Consider the following 23,594-nt stretch of genomic DNA (forward strand, 5'->3'; position numbering starts at 1 on the left):
CATCCTGTATTTGTAACTGCCTGGGAAAAGATTTATGTTTTCGGATGTAACTAAAACCATTGTTAAAATAACAGATGTTTAAGAAATAACGGGAGCCAAGTAATGGGCAATATCATTTTAAGACTGACTGAGACTGGATGGATGTTACATCTGTTACTCTGTAGTAAGGAAATGGTTTGTGTTATTTTAAGACTCTGATTTCATTGTGTGTTTTTGTACAAAAGTTACTCATACTGATCAAAAGTTATTTATCAAGTGAAATTTTTACCGAGTATTAGTCTAAGTCTGAATTCATTATTTAAATTTTATATTTGACTCTGATTCCAAATAGAAATAGCTTGTGGCTTTAGCATTAAATACTGGGCTGTAAATATTCTTAAATCTTTTTTTATAATCTATCAAACATTACTGAAGTCTGCTGTTTTGTGACTCACTTGCTATATCACATTTCTCCATATGTTCAAGGCTATTTCTCTGACCATAAGGCCCTATGAGATCTTGTGAATTAAAGCAGTTAGACCAGCCTTCTGGTTTTTCTAAATTCTACCAAAACACCATCTTTTCTGAATGAGTACTGTTGTAATGTTATCTATTTAAAACAATGAATGCTAAACTTTTAAGACAGTTAATTTGAGTAATTAAGAAGAAGCAATATCCACAAGAGAATGGGCTAGTAACCAGAGGACACAGAGTCAAGATAATGAACAAAATAATGAGAGGGTAGAAAGGCAAATGTGATGACATAGTGAGTTATAATCTGCAAGCATAATGGAAGCAGATTCATCAGCAACTTTTGAAAAAGGGAATATTTTCTGGGGCCAAGGAGAAATAGGACAAACTGAATAACTATCAAAGAGCTGGCATAAGCACCATGAGCTAAATGGCCTCTTCTATGCTTAAGAATATATAAATTAATTGAATTGTACTGTGCTGTCTAGATTAGGAATGTACATTCCATTGTTTTGGATTTCATTTAATTTAGTCATTTTTTGCTAATCTTTATACCAAGTAAATTGAAGAGAAAAGGACCATAATGCTGATAGAATACAACATGATACATCCAACACTGGGTTATTAGTGGAGGAAGCTGTTTTGATCATATGTAAAATCTGATGTTATATGTCAAAAATAATCTAGCAATTTAAATGTTACTTTGTTTTTGCACATCTCGCTCCTTTAAATTGTCGGTGTGTTGGTGGTCTTGTTAGTTTAATTATTTAAATTAAATTTTGTCAAATTTGGTTATTTTTGTTTGTTTCCCCTGCACAGTGACCATTAGATCATAGGTATTTGTCCTTCAAATTCCAAGATATGTAACATTGAATTATTTTAGTGTTCCACTTGATCCAGTGATCTTTTAAAGCTCATAACAGAAAATGACTTCAGTTTTACCAGGACAAGAATTTGAACCCACATGGATGTGGCATCGGTTGGATGTTGAGAATAATACTTGAACCACTTGACGATAATTTTGATCCTGAAAACTCCCCAATGCTATAGTATGGTGAAATTTGCAAATCACCTCAGTTTTATGAGTGAAATTTAGTCAAGACAAAGTTTAAAAAATGACCTCAAAGACTGTATTTGTAGCCCTCTGGATCAGGAGCAGAAGGTTATTGGGCTGTCAGGATCTTTAAGGCTGCTGACCGGAATTCCTTTTCTTGTGTATATAAATGGTAATAGTTGACAGTCTCCCCACACTGTGCACTTCAGATTTCTGAATTATAACCTTAAAATCTATTTTAAGTTGGTCAAGGGATCTTTCTATTACTTCTAAAAGCCCAGTACACTGAAACCCATTTAAATCAATAGACCATTAGCCAGCCAAATTATTCTCATATTCTACCTACTGTAAGTTGATATGATGAAATACAGCATCTATAATTTTGTACCTAAAAAGTCTGCTACATTGATAGCTATGTGACTATGTGTCATATATTTAGTAATCTGTATTAGCTGACAGAGGTAGCATTAATAAACTCGCAGGAGCCACTGAAACACATTATTTTTATTTTTTGAATGGTTTTCTTCAATTAACGGCTCAGATATGATTGGTGTAATTTAGTTTCACCATAATTGCTTTTGCATTGGGTTCACAGATGTCTGTTTGTCTCAGTTGGTAGCGCATTCACCTCTAAGCTGGTAGTTTGAGAGTTCAAGGTTCAGTTTATTCTATGAGTATCACCTGGACTGTCATGTATGTTATTGTTGAGCTGCATTATTAGAACTGCTTTATTTTCAAGTGAAATCCCAGACCATGCCTGACTCTACTTGTTCAAGTGAATTTAAGCCATCCCATGGCAGTCCCTGAAATTAATAGGAATTTCAACCTGGTCAACATTTCACCCTTTCATCAGTAGTCTTCAGCTCATTTGATGGTTTGTCTGAATTTGCAGGGCATGACTTGCTGCTGCGTTTAATTATGTGATAACAGTAATTGAACCTCAAGAAGTATTTGTTGGGTGTAAAATGCCTCAAAGTTCTCAGGTCAAGAAGAGTGTGATAGATTTTAGTGACTTGGTTTTGTGTTCATTGAACACTTTCACTTGTCAATACATTGGAAGCAAATGTTTGTGCACCTGCTATCGTTGATGCTGGATCTATCTCAGTGACCTACTTCTCAGTCTCCTCACTTACCTGCTCACCCTAACCATTCATGGACAGGGCTTTCCCTGTTAGCTGTATCAATAGGTCTGACACTACAAATGCCAACCAGTCTATACTCTCTGGATTCATGAAAGCTGATGAGCCTGTGAACTACAACTTGAGGATCACATCTCTATTAATTTCATGAATTATGATCAGCTCAGTTGATCAGCTAGTTGAAGAAGCAATGAACAGATTAACATCTCAATGTGAATCTCAAACCATATCTGTCCCATTTTCACAGCAGAATACCCTTCAATAGAAAGTTGAACAGTGGTTGTATTTGAGCAAAAGCCTCATACTTGTGTTTTTGTCATTTCAGTAGTCCAGTGTCTCAATTTTGTTCGCCTACTTGGCAAAGCCAAGATGTAATTGAAATTTACATTTTATTTGTTTTTAGAAGTTCTTGAAAGTAGTTTAAGTACTTTTCTAATCATTGCTTGCTTTCAATGTGATATATGAAAGAATGTGAACAGGGAATTATGATAACATAGTTGTAATATTAATGTCGAGAAAAAGAAATTGCCTTGCTGTAATGAGTTTATTCTTCTATTGTCCAATATTTCATGATTTCTCAATTACTTTTGTAGACATCTACAGAAACACAGCGAATCAGCCCCTGCTCAACCTTGACTAGTAGTACTGCATCCCCACCTGCTAGTAGTCCCTGTTCTACCCTACCACCAGCCAGTACGTCTGCAGCTGTTAAGGATTGCTCTTATGGAACTGTCACCAGTCCAACCTCCACACTGGAAAGCAGGGACAGTGGCATTATTGGTGAGTCCTTTCCACATGTTCTGCATATTTATCCTTCACTATTAGAATTTTACAGTCATACAGTTATATGGTTACAGAACATGGGAAGGCCATTCATCACGTCATGTTTGTATCAGGTCTCTGCAACAGCAAATAGCCTTGATCCAGCTCACTGTCTTTTTCCAATATACTTCTACATGTATCTCTCTAGATAATTACCTAATTCTCATCTGAAGGACTTAATTTCAATCTGTCTCCACCATCCCTATAACTGGTGAATTTTGGATCTGCACTGCTTTGCTTTTTGAAAATGCCTCGACTCCACTGTATTGGCAAACTGTGACCCCATCTTAACTTAAATTTTCTTTCTAAGATACTGCTTCATCATTGAGTATGATTATGGCTGATTGAACACCTCAATATCTTCTACCCCAATCCCCATAAACCTGTACAGTTTTGGTCTCCACATCTTATGAAATACATTATTGCCAAAGAAAGTATGCAATGAGGGTTCACCAGACTTGTTTCTGGGATGGCAGGACTGCCCTCTGAAGACACTGATGATCAGAAATCTCTCAATCTCTATCCTTGCACTCAAAGACTGAGCTTACACAGCTGTTACGACAGAGATTCCAAAAGCTCAAGACCCCCAATAAAAATATATTCTCATCTTGGACTTAAGCAGCATTCTCCTTTTTAAGTTTTGTCTTCACATTCTAGACTCACTTTCACGGGAAACATTTTACCTGCATCTGTCCCTTCAAGAATTTGGTAAATTCCAATGAGATCACTTCTCAGTCTTTGAAAGTGTAAGGAACACAGTTCCAGATTATCCAATGTTTCTGTTCATCTGTTCCATATGACAGTTGCTCCTTCCCAGGAGCAAGTGAACCTTTGTTGCACTCCTTCTACTGAAATAATATATTTCCTGAAATTTGGAGACCAAAACTGCACACTGCTCCAGGTGCAGCCTAGCCAAATTCCTATATGAAGAAGCCTTTACCACTTCCTCTTGCAGCACGTTCCATACACGCACCACCCTCTATGTGAAAATGTTGCCCCTTGGGTCCCTTTTCTCCTCATATCTTAAATTTATGCCCTCTAGTTTTGGACTTACCCACCCTGGGGAAAATACTTTGTCTGTTTACACTATCCGTGCCTCTCATGGTATCATAAACCTCTAAAAAGTTACCACTCAGCCTCTGAAGCTCTAGGGAAAATAGCCCAGTATATTCAGCCTTTCCCTATAGCTCAAACCCTCCAACCCTGGCATAACTCTTGTGAATCTTTTCTGAACACTTTCAAGTTTCACAACATCCTTCCTGTAGCAGGAAAGACAGAGCTGAATGCAGTATTCCAAAGTAGCCTAATCAATGTCCTGTACACCTGCAACTCCTATACTCAAAGCACTGATCAATAAAGGCAACATACCAAACACCAGCTTCACCATTCTACCTAGCTGCAACTCTACTTTCAAGCATCAGTAAGCCTGCACTCCAAGGTCTCTTTGTTCATCAACCATCTTCAGGACCTTACTATAAAGTGTATAAGTCCTGCCCCTGATTTGCCTTTCCAAAATGCAGCACACTCTATTTATCTAAATTGAACTCCATCTGCTACTCAACCCATCTGCCCATTTGATCAAGACCCCATTGTATCTTGAGATGACCTCCTTTGTTGTCCACTACACCTCCAATTTGGTGTCATTTGCAAACTTACTAACCATACCTCCTCTGTTCACATCCAAATCATTTATGTAAACAATGAAAAGCAGTGGACCCAGCAGCAATCCTTGGGGCGCACCACTGGTCACAGGCATTCAATCTGAAAAGCAGCCAACTGCTATCACCCTCTTTCTTCTACTTCAGACCAGTTTTGTATCCAGGGCCAGTTCTCCCTGCCAACCAGTCTACCATGAGGAACCTTGTCGAATGCCTTATTGAAGTCCGTATAGATAATGTGCACAGCTCTGTCCTTATCAATCCTGTTGGTTACTTCTTCAAAAAACTCAGTCAAGTTATTGTCTTGAGCATCCTGGATCTTAATTGTTGCACCATTAGTGGCAGTGTATCACAGTTTGGCATTCCCTCCCTATAACTGTCCACCTCGATGCCTGTCTTACCTGCTTTGATTCCTTAAAACGGAAACCTATCACTTTAGCGATCTGATTGGGCGGTTACCAGTTTTGCTTTAATGCTTGATTTTATCTGAATCATGATGAAGAGTGCTTGTTGCTATTTTCTCAATCTGAAGTTAGCATCATGCTGAGCTTAAAGTGAAGTATTTGAGTATCATCCATGACTTCAAGTCGCCATCATTTTCATAATTAAATTGTGTTGTCGCATTCAGGCTGGTAAGAGTGTTTACTTTGCTTGTATTTAAAATGTGTGCTGCTAGTATTTACAGTAAGTATAACAACTTTTGAAATTTGTAAGTGGAAACTTTTGAGAAACGGCACAACTTGAGGACTATTTGAGGCTGTTTTAGTTATGCTATCGCGTATGTTTAGCAGGCAAGTGAAAAACTGCGAATGACACTTCTGTTCAGCTGATCCATTGAGAACTTCCATAAGAGTTATGTTTATTGATATTTGATACAATAATTCATTCAAGACAATGTGAGAGGCTAGATACAAAACATTAAGACATGACGTGACACACTTGATGTGTTTGAGGTGACATTAGTACTTGTGACGCTTCGCAGCACAGCGTTTGCACATCTTTTCAACCAGTTTTCCAAACAATATAGGTATGCAGTGCGATAGTTGGAGACAATGAGTTCAATTTCTGCTTAAGATTTTAAGTGTTGTTCAAAATGCATGTGTCTGTTCAAAACAACTAGTATGTTATAAAAACCTACTACAGTTTTCACAAATTAACCTCTGCCTCATAAACCATATCTCTACAGAATGACAAAGCATGTATAGTTCAGTACATGAATGGCATATGTAAAAAAAAAATGGAAAACAACAATGTCCATTTAGGTGTTGCTGAAATATGCAGCCAATTGTAGGCTGCCAAACACACATCAATATCAGCTAATGATGCTGAAGCACTATTGATCCATCGATGCTGGAATTGTGGAGACAGGATGCCTTTTAAAAATAGTAAAACTAGAATCAAGAATAGAAGATTTGGCCCATGACACTCAGATATTTATCATCTCGTCTGACTGATCTGATTGAGGCCTCAATTTCACTTAGTTGGCTGCCAGCAAACCCCTTAACTTGTCAATCAAAAATCGTTCTAACTTTGTCTTGAACATATTCAATAAATAGATCTCTACTGCTGCCTGGTGAAGAGACCCTCTCTTTATCTCAGTCTCAAATAGGATACCCTAGTTTTACAATTGTATCTCATTGTTCTAGATGCCCATTTGGGGAAGCTTTCTGTGGCATCAACTTTGTCAAATATCCCCATGATCTTATTTTTCAGTAAGATTTCTCTCTCGCAACAAAAAAAATCAGCTCGTATGTAGGAAAGATGTTTGTTGGTACCTGGGGCTGATAAAGTGACACGTTGACAGAATTAGTCTAAATGCGGCATAAAACTGAATGCCAGTGTCCCTCTGAAAAAGACGTTTTGTTCAGATGTTCTGGAAACTGTTACTAACAGACCTCCCTCGTTCGCAAGCAATTTGTTTTGGCTTTCTAAGCTCAGCAGGCCCAGTAGCTGTGGGAAGAAAGCAGAGTTGATATTTCAAGTCCAGTAATTCTCTATCATTGGATGATAGAGAAGCTTCCAAGCAGTTTCCTTAGTTCTGTGACTCCCTGGCAAATAAGAGGAATAGTATCATGTTTTCCTGAGAACTGATTTGTTATATCGGTGTTTCAGATTTATGGGAGCCTGTCAAAGTCTCAAATTCACTGAATTCCAATTTTATGTAGACCTTTGTATGAACTAATCAGCAAGATTTTCCAAAATAAGCTGATGCTCAGCCAATGTCTTATCATGGACGGTATAATTTCAATGAATGTTAATAGTCCAGTTTTTTGGCACTCTGTCACCATCCTTCATCGATCACCATGTTTCAAGGCCATTGAAGCAAATAGCAATCTACACCTTAGACTGTTAGGTGAAATTGTAGCTTTTGGAATTTCTATCTTTAGAATGCCCTTGGCTACGCATAATTTGAAATAAAAATGCTGGCACAATAGTGGCAAACATTGGTTTGATGTGAGAGACAATTCCAGAGAGATCATTTAAGAAGTTTTAAGAAACAGCATCAGAATTTGCTGATAATTTTGGACGTAGAATACAATCTCATGAATAATTCATAGTTATTTTCATCAATTTGTTTTGTCCCCACCCCTACCCTACTTCCTTTTGGTGCGTATTTTCCACTTATTGAAAGACTTTCAATGTCAGGTTTCTGCTCAAAGGAGAGCAGTGACTTTGTAACCAATGAAGAATCAATTACTCCTGCAATTATCAAATGAGTAAAGCCTTATATTTATATCTGGATTATCTCTGAGATGAATGGGAAAAGGGTAGCATTAAAGATCTCCTGTAATGTACAGTGAGCACAGGAGATAATAGCTTGTACCTCATTAAAGTTGAAGAAATGCAAAAGCAAAGGAAAACATGGAATTAACGTGGACTGTAGTAGACTTTGAAGCATATATGTAGATTTGGAGACCTAGAAAAGGAAAATAAAGATTTGCAGAGAGGAAAAAAAAACAAAGCACCAGAGTGAAAGGAAGCAAGGTTAAGAAAAATACAGATGGGGAAATAAGGAACTATTTAGAAATAAGCAAAAGGCAGGACAAACGATTATCCCTAATGGGAGTTGGGCTGAAAAGTAGGAGATCTTTAAGATAACATCTCAATCAGCTAATGAGCCACCATAAAGTTTTCACTTTTTTGTTAACCCCCAGGATATTGATGGTGAGAGGTTTGACAATGGTAATTCTGTTAATATTGATGGAAATTTGATGTAGACTCTCTTGATGAAACAATTTTTGTCTAAAACTTGCCATTTTTTTATCAAAAGCCCAAATGTTGCCCAGGTCTTGGAGCATGAAGGTGCAAACTGCTTAACTACCTGAAGAATTTCAAATGGAAATGAACACTCTGTGTAATCATGGTATAAGGAAGGTTACTGATTAAGATGCTGAAAATTGTTGAGCCAAAGGCATTACGCTGAGCAGCTCCTGTAGCAGTGACCAGGGGATAAGATGGTTGACATGAAGTTTTCCTGAGATTTCCATTGCCTTCAATATTACTAGGCCTCCTTGACGCCACAATCCATCAAGTGGAGCATTGATTTCAAGGGCAGGCATTCTTGCCTCACTCCTGGAGTTGACATTTCTGTTCATGTATAGACCAAGGCTGGAAATCGGGAAACAAGTGATCCTGGAACAACACAAATGGCAATCAGATGTACAAGCTATTAGTGAATAACTGTCCCTTGGTAGCACTATTGACAAGATTAAGCCCAATGAGTTGATAACACTATCAACAACACCAAGTCCAGTACTTCAGTCATGATTTATCGTGGACAAATGGGGTTATATATGACCAGATTTAATTTTTCCTGTTTTTTAATGATTAGGACCCACCTGGGCAATTTCGCACATTGTTAGGTAGTTGCCAGAGTTGTAGCTGTACTGGAACAGTTTGGCTAGAGAAACAGGTAATTTTGGAGCACAAGTACAATGCTGATGAAGTTGCAATCCTAGCCTGGGTACACAGATCCCACACATTTTGCTGTGGTGTTTTTGAAGATGGAGTAGAAAGAAAGGTATCAATATTGATTCAGGTGGATACTAGTTTGGGAAAGAGAGGTTATACTGAAGATAACAAGGACAACCTCTACTTTGTTAAAGTTGAGAAAGGTCCCACTACATTGGTCATTGATGGATAAAAAGGAACACATTTCCAAGCAAATGGCGTAGTGATTAAGAACTAGACCGTGTTGAGAATGGGGGACTTTAGTTATCCCAATGTAGATTGGGACAGTAGTGTAAAGTGCAAGGAGGAATGTGTTACAAAATGTTTTGGTCAGTACATTTCTTGTCCACTGAAGAAGGATGTATTAATGAATCTGATGCTAGTGAATGAGGTGAGCCAAGTGTTAGTAGGAGAACACTTGAAGAACAATGCTCAGAGCATCGTAAGATGTAACTTGGCGACAGAGATGGACATGGAGCAATCAGAGTAAAATTAATTGAGGCAGGGTAATATTTTGTGGGAAGAGAATGAATCTGGTATGAATAAATTGGAACCAGACTTTGACAGGGAAACATCTTTTAAAGTCAACATTAGAAGTCTTTAATGGGATGTTGGTATCGCTGACAAGGCCAGGATTTGTTACCTATCGCGAATTGAAAAGGTGAGGCACCTTTTAGACCCTTGTCTTTGAAGTTGTTCTGGAACAGTTATGTAAATTTGCATAAAGTAAAAATGCAGGGCAACCAAGCCAGGGTTTCCTAGATGATGAAAGAGACCGAAGTTAAGTTGAAGCAAAACAAAAAGCACTGTGTATAACAGATGTAAGGTTGATCATGCAAGTGAGAACTGGTCTCAGTATAGAAAAATGAGAGAGAATAAGGGAAAAACAAGACAGAAACCCAGCTCATAACTACACCAGGATTTGGTAAAACAATACCTGGAGTACTATGTGCGCTTTGGTTACCCTGCTTATCAGAGATACACCTTTGGAGACAAATCGGAGGAGATTCATTAGGTTAATTTGTACCTTGAAGTGGTTGCCATATGCAGAAAGTTTGACAAGGTTGAATAAGAAGTAATCTTATTGAAACATTTAAGGTTTCTGACAGGGTAGATATTCAGAGGACATTTCCCCACATGAGATCATCTAAAACTCGGGGGCATATTCAAAATACACAGTTTCCTATTTAAGATGAAGGTGGGGAGAATTTTTTTCCGTGGATTACTGTTGATGTTTAGAATTCTCTTTCCCCACAGAGCAGAGGAATCTGGATCATTGACTATATTCAAGGCTGACTTTTGGGCAAATTTTTGCATGATAAGGGAGTCATAGGTTATGGAGGATGGCAGGAAAGTAGAGTTAAAGTCACATGAGATCAGGCCTATGTGGTGTAAGTATATAATTTAAATGTATGTTAATATTTAATTTAGATTTTTAAATTTTGAAGCAGTGGCATATAGGTGTTCTCCATGTCTGAAGGGTTAACATTTAGATATTCCTGTAACCATGGTAATTTATTTTTAAAAATATTCTGAGTGTTAGCTGCTGGAGAGTGATGGGCTTATTTACATTGGGAGAGTTGATGAATGAATGAATGAAGTGAATAGTGTAGTGCGATAGGCTTGGAGATAGAAGGTTCTGGATTGTTTCCAGCTTATGAGAAGCATCCATAGCTGGGAGGAAAATAAAGACCTTTTTGCTTGCAATTTGGGGTAGTTTGCAGAAGTCTTGTCTGAAGCTGAATGTGTAAAACAATTGCTCTCAAGAAAGGGACATCGTTTAAGAATGTCAAAAAAGAAGAAGTTTAGTTTAGAAGTTCCAGGCCAGAAGTGTTTGGTTAAATTCCTTACAGGGATACGTGAAGTTGAGAATGTTGTATAACTGAGTTTTGGATGTATCCAAGAGGCGTCTGTCAGATTCTCAAGATGGAAAATTGAAGGCACAGTTAAATTAAGCCCTACAGATGTCAAACAGAGCACTATAAAGGAGTGTTTTTGGGATTAATGAGATTATATTTTAACCATGTGTATCAAAATCTTATTTGTGTTAACTATTATCTATGATTTATCTTTTTTGTGTGTCATACTTCTGTTTTATTTATTCTTAAACTTAAGTCTGTGGCATTGCATGTTTCTGTTTCATTTCGTTAAAGTCAAAACAAATCTATTCAGGGTTTCAATCTGGCATCTGACTTGGCCAGTAATAATATCCGTTGAGATCAAAGCACATGATCTAATTGATGAATGGAGTAGGCTTGAGGGCTGAATGGCCTATTTCAGCTGTAATACCCTCTGTTCTTTTGACAGACCCTGGGACAGTGTGGTAAGCTCTTTTCACTCTTCTGTTTTCATTTGGTCTACTGTAACACGATACAACATAAAATATTGAGTGCACATTGCTGGATTTAAATTGAATATCCCATATTGCAAATTCAACATGAAATTCACTGAGCTGCTATCTACTGGATGAATGAACATCACCAGCCCCATCCTAGCCTTATAGAATTATACCTTACTTTTAGCCTATTTCTAAAACCATGGTTCTGTATTAATCAACTGAAGCCACTCCATTGCACATTTCAAAATATTCAATCAATATTCTGCTGTTTTCAAAAGTCATTTGGCTTTCTTCTTCATTAACAAATTGGACAGTGCATTATCCTGTCTGATTGAACCTGCTGTCAAGATAGGATTTATTTTTACATTAGAATTTGCAGAAAGTCTGTTCTTAGATATTAAATGTTTTATTTGGAAAGAAGTTGAGAATTTTTTAAAATTCCAACAATAGTTTAAGCTATTTCGCTTGAAGAGAAATCAAATCCTTTTCAGTTCATTATTTTGAACATGGCTATAAAATCTCAAAGGACCCACCTTGTGTACTCAAAGATATTTTATAACTAAATTGCTCCAAATCTGCTCAACTACAGAAATAGTTAGCTCATCATGGATTTGCTAGAATGTAGGGTAAGCAGTTATTTTCAACATTTGTATCATCCATCATTTTCAAACAGAAAGTATATATTTATTTTGATGATAAAAACGTTTTAACTTTAAATCTTTTAGGTAATTTTATCACTTTTTTAATATCATGGTTTATTTAGATCTTACAAAGACATCTTTCTGAAAATCACCATATACGCAAAATTTGCAAAGCCTTCATTCATTTGACAACCAAATGAGTTTGAACCTGCAACCGGGCCTTTGTGTCTTTGTCCAGCATTTTACTTAGCAACCCAAATCTGTACACATACAATCAACTTACCTTAGCTGCTTCTGGATAATGTTAACTAGACCAGATTGTACCACCACCAGGATGCTATTTAAACATTCTGAGGCATATATTTCATAAATGTACTACATGTGATAAATAGCCTCTTTTCAAAAAGTACATGGTTTCTTGAATGTTGAAGGGGCTTTTTCTCTCCCTATATTTAAGTTTCGGGGTGGTTTATTTCTACACTGAACTGTAGGTGGGTGGATGTTGGATTTTTAATGTGAAGTCAGGAACCCAAAGTTCACTAAATAGCAAGTCTGAACCCCATGCCTGATCTGCAACACCCTAAACTGTGTTCGAATATTAATAACATAACTGTCCAGGAGTTTAGCTCAGTGCTCAGTTGAAATTTACGCTTAAAAGGTTAGTTTCAGATCCAAGTTTCTTACCCTCAAACTGAATATGAATTTCATTATGATTACTCTTCCCTATGGATCCTCTAATTTATGCTCATTAATTAATGCTATCTTAGTACAAGCTACCAGGTCTAAAATAGTTTCAGAGATAGCAGGAACTACAGATGCTGGAGAATCTGAGATTCCAAGGTGTAGAGCTGGATGAACACAGCAGACCAAGCAGCATCAAAGGAGCAGGAAGGCTGACGCTTCGGGCCTAGACCCTTCTTCTAGGCCCAAAGTGTCGGCCTTCCTACTCGTCTGATGCTGCTTGGCCTGCTGTGATCATCCGGCTCTACACCTTGGTATCTCAGGTCTGAAATAGGTTGTTCTCTAGTTGGTTCCAAAATGCATTGTTCTAAGAAATGGTCTAATGTTCTAAGAATTTGGCAGCTTCTGTTTTTAAAAAAATTAATAAACAGTTACTCAGAAAATATTCCACCGACACACTACCTCCCCCTGTGCATACCATCTCCCAAACCCCACCCTAATCACCTCTCTGTCCTCCCTGCAACTGACATCCCCATTACCCTCTCTCTTCTTTCCCTCCCCTTCCCTGATTCAGACCCCACCCCTTTGTACCACTTCAGACCCAATCCTCTCCCTTCTCTTACTCTACACCCATCTACCCCAGTTTCCTTTTGTCTGTACCTACCCTTCACCTCTCTCTTTGTTCTGGATACCCTGTGAGCTGACCACCTGCTCCAACCTGATCTGCCTCTTTGCAATCCAAATGCCAGGACCTCATCTTTGCCCTTCTCAAGACCCAATTTGGCTTTGTTCCACCTCTCAGCCTTGGGGCCCAACCTGACACTACCCCACCCCCTTTCCCCAACTGTTGTATCCAGGTCCTACCCTCTGACTTGACACCCAGCTACCTCAACCGCAGCGGACAGTACAACCTGTTCCATGACTCTGTAAGGTCAGTGATATCAAAATCATTTATTTCTGTTTGTGCAAAGAGTTCATCTGTCATGAATGGTGTGTGCACTGGGATAATGAACATTAATTCCACATTGCCCTTTTTCCTTATTCAGACCCTGTGTGCTTTTGCATGCTTGCATTTGTTTGCTTGGTTGGTTACCATAACACCCTAATTATCTTTCTAATGCTACTCTGAATGAATGTCTTGTCTGCACTTTTTAATTTTTGAGATTGCTCTTTGCATGAACTTTGTTCGACCCACTATTTAGTATAAAGGTAGCCAACCAAAACCAAAACTAAAATTTCCCTAGAACCCTAGACAATTGTATTGACAAGGCACAATTATCTATTTATTACCTATCCCTAATTGTCATTGAGAAGCTGGTGGTAAACCCACCTTCATTAAACGAATGGAGTTTAAGTAGGCCAACAAGGATGTTTTAGAATCATGACCCAGTGGTAATGAAGACATTTTTCCAACTCCTAAGATGGAAAGTAGAGCTGTAGTGGATAGCTGTTTTTTTTCAAGTTGAAGCGAGGCATCCAATGGAATGATTTAGTACCATTGTTCTTTTTTGTAATTTCTGAGAACAAAACTGGATGGGCATGGAACTCAATTTCGTAATTTTCAGATGAAAAGTGTAACAGACCGTGAAGAAGACAGTAATGGGTTTCAGCATAACATAAAGAACTGGGTATTATGGGCACAGTTGGTTGATGAAATTCAATGTAGTAAAATGTGAGGTTTTCTAGGATGTCTTGTTAGGATGGAGGAGAGATGACACAACTAAATGGCACAATTTTAAACAGGATGAAGAAAAATTTTATATGGGAGTGCTTGTGCACCAACTTTGAAAGTAGAAAAACAGTTTAACAAAGTAGTTCATAAGGCATGGGAGATTCTGACTTAATGAATAGAGATAAAGAGTGTAAATCTGGAAAGTTAAAAGCTAAATATACAAAATAGTTCAGCCCAAGGGGTAGCATTACATTCAGTTCTGGCCATCACACTTTGTGAAAGACCTCCCCACTTTGGCATAGGTATGGAGAAGGTTTTCTGGAATAGCTTCAAAGATGAGTGATTGTGGTCAGGTGGATAAAGTGGGGAAACTGTGCTGTTTTACTTTGAGCTGAAGAAACTGAGAGATTTGAACATGAATTTAGTTAGAATAAGTAATGAGAAACTGTTTCCAGTAAGTAAACAGTTAATAACCAGAAGGGACAAATTGGTAAAAGAACCTGAGGCAACACTTGAACAAATATTTTCTATTCAGTGAACAGTGAAGATTCGGAATGCACCAGTAAGAGTGGGAATATTGTCTCATTAGCTATCAAAAGAGCATTGGATAAATACTTGGAGAAAAAATTGTAGGGAGGGGTGCAGGGTAAGTGTAGGGGAGTGAGACTAACTAGATTGAGTTTACAAGGCTTTTTTTATGAGCAATGTGTTGGCAAGTCTGTGCCACACTATTCTGACTCTTCAATCCCACACCATCCCACTTCATATTTCATTTCATAAATAGGAGTGAGTAAGATCAACAATAACTTGCCATGAAATCCTTGTTATTAAATAGCCTGTGTGAAACTTCAGTATCAAAGTGGGCATTCCTATAATTGTTTCTAACCACATGAAAGTGTTTTAGGTCCTTAGACATTCTCTTTAATCAGCACCAAGAATGCTTAGAGTTGTTTGTCTTGATTAAATAATTTATTATGTGACTTAAATATACTTGTACTATTCAAGCTCATTACAAGAGAAAAATATTAACATGTTTCAATCTACAAAATACCTTGCAAGAACTGTGACTAACACTACATTGGACAAACTGGCAGAAAGCTAGCCACTAGGATACATGAACATCAACTAGCCACAAAACGACATGACCCACTATCACTCGTATCCTTACATACAGATGAAGAAGGACACCACTTTGATTGGGACAACACATCCATCCTAGGACAGGCCAAACAGAGATATGCACGAGAATTCCTAGAAGCATGGCATTCCAACCGGAACTCCATCAACAAACACATTGACTTGGAGCCAATCTACCACCCTCTGAGAAAAAGAACAGGAAATAACATCACCAACACAGGAAATGACATCACCAACCCAAGGAAACCTAACCAGATAAATAGAAAGCAGGACATAACACCAGCACTTCGCCGGAGGCTCACTGATGATGTTACCTAGTATGGTGACAAAACGTCTGAAAACTAACCTTCCAGCTCAGCGAGCAAATTTACATCCATGTTTCAATCTGTTGATCGATTAGTAGAATTATGCATCATCACAACATTATAATCAGAAAACTTATTTAAAAGGATTAAAAAGATTTCTTCTAGTTTTGGGATATTGAATTGAGAAAATAAATAGGCCATTTAGATTTAAATACACTCTTCTTTCAGTTACGTGATGGCTGATCAAATCTGAAATTTTTTTTATCTACCTTTGATTCATATTGCTATGATCCTGAAAACCCCAAGAATTCAACATTTTTAAACAAACAGCAGCTTCTGCACAATGAAAATTTCAATACAATTACAGCTAATGTAATATTACTGTTTATAAATACACATGCTATAAGTCCAGTTTTACTTTTACCTTCCTCTGAACACTCTTCTATGTTGTAATATCTTGGACAAAGTCAGCAATCATGCAACATTACATTATAATCCAACAGGTTTATTTAAAATCACAAGCTTTCGAAGCATCGCTCATTCCGCTATGAAGATAGAGCAAAGCTCTGAAAGCTTGTGATTTTAAATAAACCTGTTGGACTATAATGTTTTGTGACCTCTGACTTTGTTCACTCCAGCCTTGCAGAACTCACTATGATTTCATCTCTGTTTCCTAGTTTGGTAGGTTAGACATTACAATGCTCTTTGCTTGATGTTTCCCCTGCTTTTTTGCCATGACTTTGCGCAGACAGGTTGCTTGTTCACAATCAGCTCCCACTGTTTCTTTAGAGTTCTGTCTAAGCTCTCTGCTTAAGCTCATGACATTTTGCTGCAAGGCTACTTGTCTTTCTTTGTGACAGTCACTGGGGATCTCGTTCTCAAGCTCCAAGTCAGATGAATGTACTAAGTTCCCTTCCTGTCATGAATTCCATGTGAGCTGCAACTTGCACAAAAACCAAATCCATAACTTGCTTCTGTGAGAAACGCCTGGACAGATTAAGCCGAAGAATATTCTACCCAAATAACACAGCTTCCCGTCAATGTTGAATACTTTGGGATGCTCCATAACAGAAATGAAAACAATTTGTGTTATTTTCAGACAATGGTTTGATTCTGTGACTATGCCCACTTCCAACTTGTGTTCTTATATTTCCAATCAATATGGTTGCACTCTGTCCAGACAAGCTCAGTCAATCAAGAAATCTACATGTTTACTGACTGCCTCTAGTTTCTTTTCACCTAGCATAAATGTTTGTTTTTTTTTGATTGAGGCAAGTTTAGCTTTTTGGCTTAATCAAGAAATTCAGAGAACGGCTCCATAGCCACAGGGCTAAAAACCACTTTAAATGATGTCACTAGAAAGCCTTTTGATGAATAAATGCTGGCCAGGGCATCAAGAGAATGTCTCTGCTCTCCTTTGAAAAATGCCACAGAGTCTTCTCATTAACCTGCGGAGGCAAACATCCCATTCATGAGCAGATACCTTCCACAATGCATGGGGCGGCACAGTGGCTCAGTGGTTAGCACTGCAGCCTCACAGCGCCAGGGACCTGGGTTCAAATCCACCCTTGGGTGACTACCTGTGTGGAGTTTGCACATTCTCCCTGTGTCTGCGTGGGTTTCCTCCGGGTGCTCCAGTTTCCTCCCACAGCCCAAAAATATGCAGGTTAGGTGGATTGGCCATGCTAAATTGCCCATAGTGTTCAGGGGTGTGTGGGTTATAGGGGAATGGGTCTGGGTGGGATATATCAAGGGGCAGTGTGAACTTGTTGGGCCGAAGGGCCTGTTTCTACACTGAAGGGAATCTAATCTAATCTAATCTAATCATTTCTTCAGGACTGCATACTGTCAGTCTGGATTATATCATCATCAGTTCTCTGAATTGGGTTTAAGCCTGTGAAATTCTGAATCAGAAGGGAGAATGCTATCCCTGAGCTGAGAATGATCAAGCAGGTTGTAGACTGTAATTTCTATAACAAAAAAGAGGGAAAAGGAAAGATTAAAGTAGTTATGAATACTAACAGCTGTATCCACAACTGAAGTTAGCATTTTCAAATTAGATTTGTTTAGAAAACAGCTTGCAAGTTAATTTGCATTGTTCCAACGTAACAATTTTTTTTTCCGATCAACAGCAACTTTGACAAGCTATTCAGAAAATGTAGAACGCACTAAGTATGGCGGGGAAAGTAGTAAAGAATCGAGCTCCAGGACAAGCGCTAAACCGTGGCATTCTCAAAAATCTGCCTTGGATTCCTGCCTATATCGAGTGGATGAAAATATATCTGGCTCCACATTCAGCTTGAATAAGTTCCCAGAAAGAAACTTGGAGACGGTCTCATCTCAGTCTGTTCAGTCCATCCCTCTGTACCTGATGCCTCGACCGAATTCTGTTGCAGGTAAGACTATAGATTTGGTGTCTGAAATAACTCCTATAAAATAATTGTCATTTATTGTGGCAACAGTACTTTTACTGCCTTTGCTTATTAATTAACGTATGGGGGGAAAAAAAAACGTTATCTTATTAGTTGTCTTGCCAACACTGAACCTTTGCTTTAGGAGCAGAACCAGAATCAGGAAGGAATACTTAATGTAAATTATTCGGGCCTTGCCTTGCAGCTGAAGAGCGACTGAGAGGCCTGCATTGCCTCTTTTAATGCTACTCAGGCACCACACTGGATGGTGGGCTTTGACCTGGATCAAGGACCCCAGGAACCAAAGTTCCGTCGACTGAGATATGTTGTCTAATCAAGACCAGCAATCATTCACTGGGCAGGTGGTGGCTGCTGGCAATACACTGACCAGAGGCCTGGTATTATTATTGGGTCCCAGACCATGGTGAGTGAGAGCGTGGAGGGAATGGTTGGTTGGCAGCAAGGACAGCAGAATAGCAATCAGTGGGCCAATCATTGCTGATGCCAGATCTCTGTCAGCCACCCCACATGCTGCAAAGAGTTAAAAGCAGCAGCAGCAAACTAAGGTCCTTAAGTGGTTGTTAATTGTTTCATATCAATGTATAATTTATTTTTATTAGAATGCTGTAATTTTAGTCTATAGTGTTGCACTTTAGGGCATGCTGCCAGACAACAGTTACACGCCTTTTAAATATATCTCTTTGAACATGGAAGTTAAATAACTATTAATAAAACAACAACCTTTGGATTAATGCTTATATCTAGAAAATTTGTATGGTTGAAACAAAATAAAGCTTTTTTAAATCAGCTTTTCATTATTTTTATAAACTCACTAATTACGTGCTCTGACTATTTTCTTGTTAATTGAGATAATATGAAAATATAGAAGCAAATTGAATTGATACATTTCCATCTTAAGCTTATGTTTTATTTTGGAGGTTTATAAAGTTCAATTATTTTCCTAAAATTGCAGTATTCTTTGATTTCCCTTTATAGTCTTCACTAAACTTACTTACCAATTTCTTTCTGGGCTAGTGTAGTTAATTTTGCTGGGGAAACCTTTTTCTCTGATTACTTGAGCTTGTATTGCAGGTGGAAGATATTAATCAAAGTACTTGGATGCCAAACACAGCTCTATTAATCAAACAATACAACAGCTAGTTTAGTTCTGAAGTGCCACCTGAACCTCATTGAGGTTACGCAGCAACTACAGTCTGAAAGAAAGTTTTACTTTGAGTCGTGAGAATGGCTACAACAGGTTTATTTGAATTTGCAGAAGCTCTGGGATTAGCTTAAAAAAGGGAGTTGCTTTGTGTTTATATTTGCAAAAGCTTGCAAAATAAGCTTAATTTGAAATGATTAAAATAGTAACAATGTATACTGTTAAGACTGAAAATATAATGATCTTAGGATTTTCAACTTTCAATTACTTAAAAGAAAACATTGAAAGTTTCGTGGGCAGTTATGTAGCAATACCTCTGCGTGAAGGTAATGGATTGTGAGGTCATTATGCCCACAGTACATTAAAGGAAGAGGATGGCATTAAGTTGTTCAGGTATGGCATTAAAATTGAATTTATGCAGGGTTTTCCTAGACTCAAAACATGTTTTGGAGAATTCTAATTGTAAGTAAATGACTGAAATGTCTCTTTGGATTCAACTAATGTTACCATTAAGCCTAGATTATGGTACTTCTCAAAAGTTATGGATACAAGCACTTTTTTTAAGTTCAGGTTCCCCAGTTTCCTGTAATCTTCAAAACAGAGGTGTTTGCATTCAACTGTAATGAACAAAATTATTGAAAATAGTCATCCTAAAAATGATTGTTACATATAATCAGTTGTCAAAATATTGGAGATGACAAGAAAAATATAGCTCTTTTTCAGGGCAACCTGACATGCAACTTTAAATATTTATAAATATGTGTACTCCCTTCAATATTTTCTTGACGAAAATATAAACAATTATATCAGCTTTGTGCAGGCTCTCAAACTTCTAAACATGCTAGTGAATCAATGTGTTACATCATAAGTTGCTAAGTGTGACTTTCTGTTCATGATTCTCTAAGATGTAGTTGAAGTTTTATTCAATGCAGTGTGGAAAAACAGGTATGTGCTTTTTCCAAGGGTGGGAAGATTGGAGGATAACTTAAATGTGCTGCTTTGACAGACTTTGACAAATTTTTGGGGTACAGAACTTGAGGGACGGAAGGCTTGCTTGAATTTCTTTGTGGTTGGCTATGGGAGCTAAGAAGTTAAATGGTGCATTTTAAATTATTTTGAGTTTGAGTTAAGGATGCTGAAATGCAACTTTTGACAAAACAGGTACACACGGTTTCATTGGTACAAATGCAATATCAGAGAAAGGTTCTGTTAGTGTTTAAAAAGAGTTCACTCTGTAGACTTAGCAGACAAAGGATTTTTTTGCCTTCTGCTGTTGAGGTGCTTAACTGAATGCCTCAGGCGTAGTAGTTTCAGGTCTGCTGTGGGATACTTCCATATTTTTTCCTTCATTTTAGCCATAAATTATTGATTACTTGATTCAAAAAAAGCACTGGAGTTTTAGAAAATCTTTCTCCAATAGTAGATCATCACGTTATAATTGCCAGGAGTTAGACATTTTTCATTTATTTTTTTCACAGGATGTAAGCAGCAATTGTGTGCCTAATTGCCACTGAACCAAGTGACTTGCCTGGCCACTTCAGAGGGCAATTAGCAGTCAGCCACATTATCATGCCTCTCAAGTCACAAGTAGGCCAGATGACATAACGATGGCAGGTTTTCTTCCTTGAAGGACATCTGTCAACCAGCTGGGTTTTTACAGCAATTAACTTTAATTTAATGGTTACCATTACCAAGGCTAACATTTAATTACAGATTTAAATTCCACTGGCAGTTGTGGTGAAATCTGGGGCTCCTGATTTAATGACATAACTACTATGTTGTATCCACCCCCTTTAATAAATACAACTCCAGTATTTCAATTTGTCCTTTGCATTTGCTTGTAACAGGGATCATCCAAGTGAACAAATGCTGAATCTTTTCACTGGTCTTAATATTCTTTCTTTGTGAAGTAACCATACAACTACCCTGACTATAACCCAATTGCAGTTTTACTGAGTTTTCATATGAATTCAACGTTCAGTTTTATGTTCTGTACTCTTTGCCATAAAGATCTTGTTTTTATCTCAGCCTTAGCTGTTCCAGGTGTTGCTTTTAAAGTGAATCTAGCTCCCAAGTCACTGCTCTTCTGATGATGGGAGTTGTGTACAGGTCTCTTGGCAGTAGTCAGGATGCAGGGAAGAAAATAAAACATGAGTTAGAAAAGATGATATGTAAGAAAGGCAGTATTACATTAATCACAGGGGACTTTAAAATGCAGATAGACTGGGAAAATTGGGTTGATAGTGAATCTCAAGAAAAGGGATCCATGGAATGTCTATGAGATGGGTTTTTTTTCAAGCAGCATGTTGTAGACCCCTTTAGGAAACAGGAAATTCTGGATTTAGTGATGTACAATGAGGCAGATGAAGGTTGAAGGGATCCCAAGGGGGGCAGTGACCACGATATGATAGAATTCATCCTGCAGCTTGAGGGGGGCAAGCTGGAATCAGGTGTAACAATATTACAGTTGAGTAAATGTAACTGCAACAACGTAAGAGAGGAGCTGGCCAGAGTTGATTGGAAGGCGAACCAAGAAGGGAAAATGATGAGGCAGCAAAAGCAGGAGCCTTTGGGGGTAATTTGGGAGACAGCAGAAATTCATCCCAAGGAAGAAGAAACCTATTAAAGGGAGAATGAGGCAACTGTGGCTGAACAGAATAAAAACAAAAGTAAAAGTAGACAATATGGTGAAGATTCGTGGAAGTCAGAGGATTGGGAAGCCTTTGAAAACTAGTAGAAGATAACATTTAAAAAAAACAAGAATACGGGAGAAGATGAAACACCAAAGTTAGCTTGCCGTTAATATAAAAGGTTGCAAGAGAAGTTTTTAGATAGGTAAAAGTGAGGCAAGAGTGAACGTCATATCATTGAAAAATTAGGCCAGAGAAGTAGTATGGGAGACAAAGAACTGGTGGAAGAATTGAATAAGTTTTCATAGTGGAAGACACCAGCAGCACGCCAAAACATCAAGAAAGTCAGGGGGTGAACATCGTGGCTATCATTAAAGAGAAGATGTTGGTAGATTAATCACATGGAACAGATGGACTACCCCACAGATCTCTGCAGGAGAAGCTGAGGAGATGGTGGTGGCATTGGTGTTGATCTTTCAGGAATCACTGGATTTGGGGAGAGTCTCAGAGGACTGGAACATTGTGAATATAACACCTCTGTTTAAGAAGGGAGGGAGGCAGAAGACGGGAAACTGGAGGCCAGACAGCCTGACCTCAGTATTTGGTAAGAGTTTAGAGTCCATTATTAAGGATGAGATCATGAAGTACTTGTAAGTGCATGGCAAAATAGGACTGAGTCAGCCCTTCATCAAGGAGATGTCATGTTTGACAAATCTGTTAGAATTCTTTGAGGAGGTAATGAGCAAGTTAGACAAATGAAAGCTAGTAGACAAGATCTATTTGGATTTCCAGAGGGCCTTTTCTGTACATGAGACTGTTCAACAAAAAAAGCTGCCATGGTATTAAGGGCAAGATGCTGGCGTGGTTAGAGGATTGGCTGACTAACAGAAGGCAGAGAGTGAGGGGAAAAAATGGGTCTTTTTTCAGGATGGTCAGGTTAGGAAAATGGGTAAAGATGTGGAAGATGCTATACAGTGTGGGAAAGTGTGAGGTTATGCACTTTGGTGGGAGGAATAGAGGAATAGACAATTCTGAGCACAAAGGGAGTTGGGAGTCCTCACTCACTTGGGATTCTGTCAATGCTGATGTGCAGATTCATTTGGCAATTTGCAAGGCAAATACACTGTTAACATTCATTTCAAGTGTGGTGGACTACAAAAAAGAGATGTACTGTTGTGACAGTCTAAGGCTTTGTCAGACCAGATTTCAAATATTGTGAGCAGTTTTAGGCCACGTATCTAAGGAAGGATCTGATGTCATTGGAGGGAGTCCAGAGGAGGTTTAGATCAATGATTGCAGGGATGTAGGTTGAAGATTCTGGGTCTGTACGTGATGGAGTTTAGAAGGATGAGGGGGAATCTCATTGAAACTTACAGAATACTCATATGCTGGGTAGAGTGAATGTGGAGACGGACCTGAGGGCACAGCCTCAGAGAGAAGGGATGACTTTTTAGAACTGAGAGAAGGAGGAATTGCTTCAGGCAGAGGGTGCTTAATCTGTGGAACTCATTGCTGCAGAAGGTGACGGGACCAGGTCATTGAG

General features: G+C 38.2%; 1 protein-coding gene across 18 annotated transcripts in view; it reads left to right on the top strand.

The window, feature by feature from the left end:
- tanc2a (tetratricopeptide repeat, ankyrin repeat and coiled-coil containing 2a) overlaps positions 1-23,594 on the top strand; it is a 778,741-nt gene that overhangs the window by 497,338 nt on the left and 257,809 nt on the right. For all 18 annotated transcript variants that reach the window (XM_059638827.1, XM_059638832.1, XM_059638830.1 and 15 more), the window contains 2 exons: positions 3,237-3,423; positions 17,981-18,244. In XM_059638827.1, coding sequence (XP_059494810.1) covers positions 3,237-3,423; positions 17,981-18,244 — 451 coding nt within the window. The remainder of the gene's footprint in view (positions 1-3,236; positions 3,424-17,980; positions 18,245-23,594) is intronic.

The sequence above is a fragment of the Stegostoma tigrinum genome, chromosome 31 (assembly GCF_030684315.1).
Source record: "Stegostoma tigrinum isolate sSteTig4 chromosome 31, sSteTig4.hap1, whole genome shotgun sequence".
Taxonomy (NCBI): domain Eukaryota; kingdom Metazoa; phylum Chordata; class Chondrichthyes; order Orectolobiformes; family Stegostomatidae; genus Stegostoma; species Stegostoma tigrinum.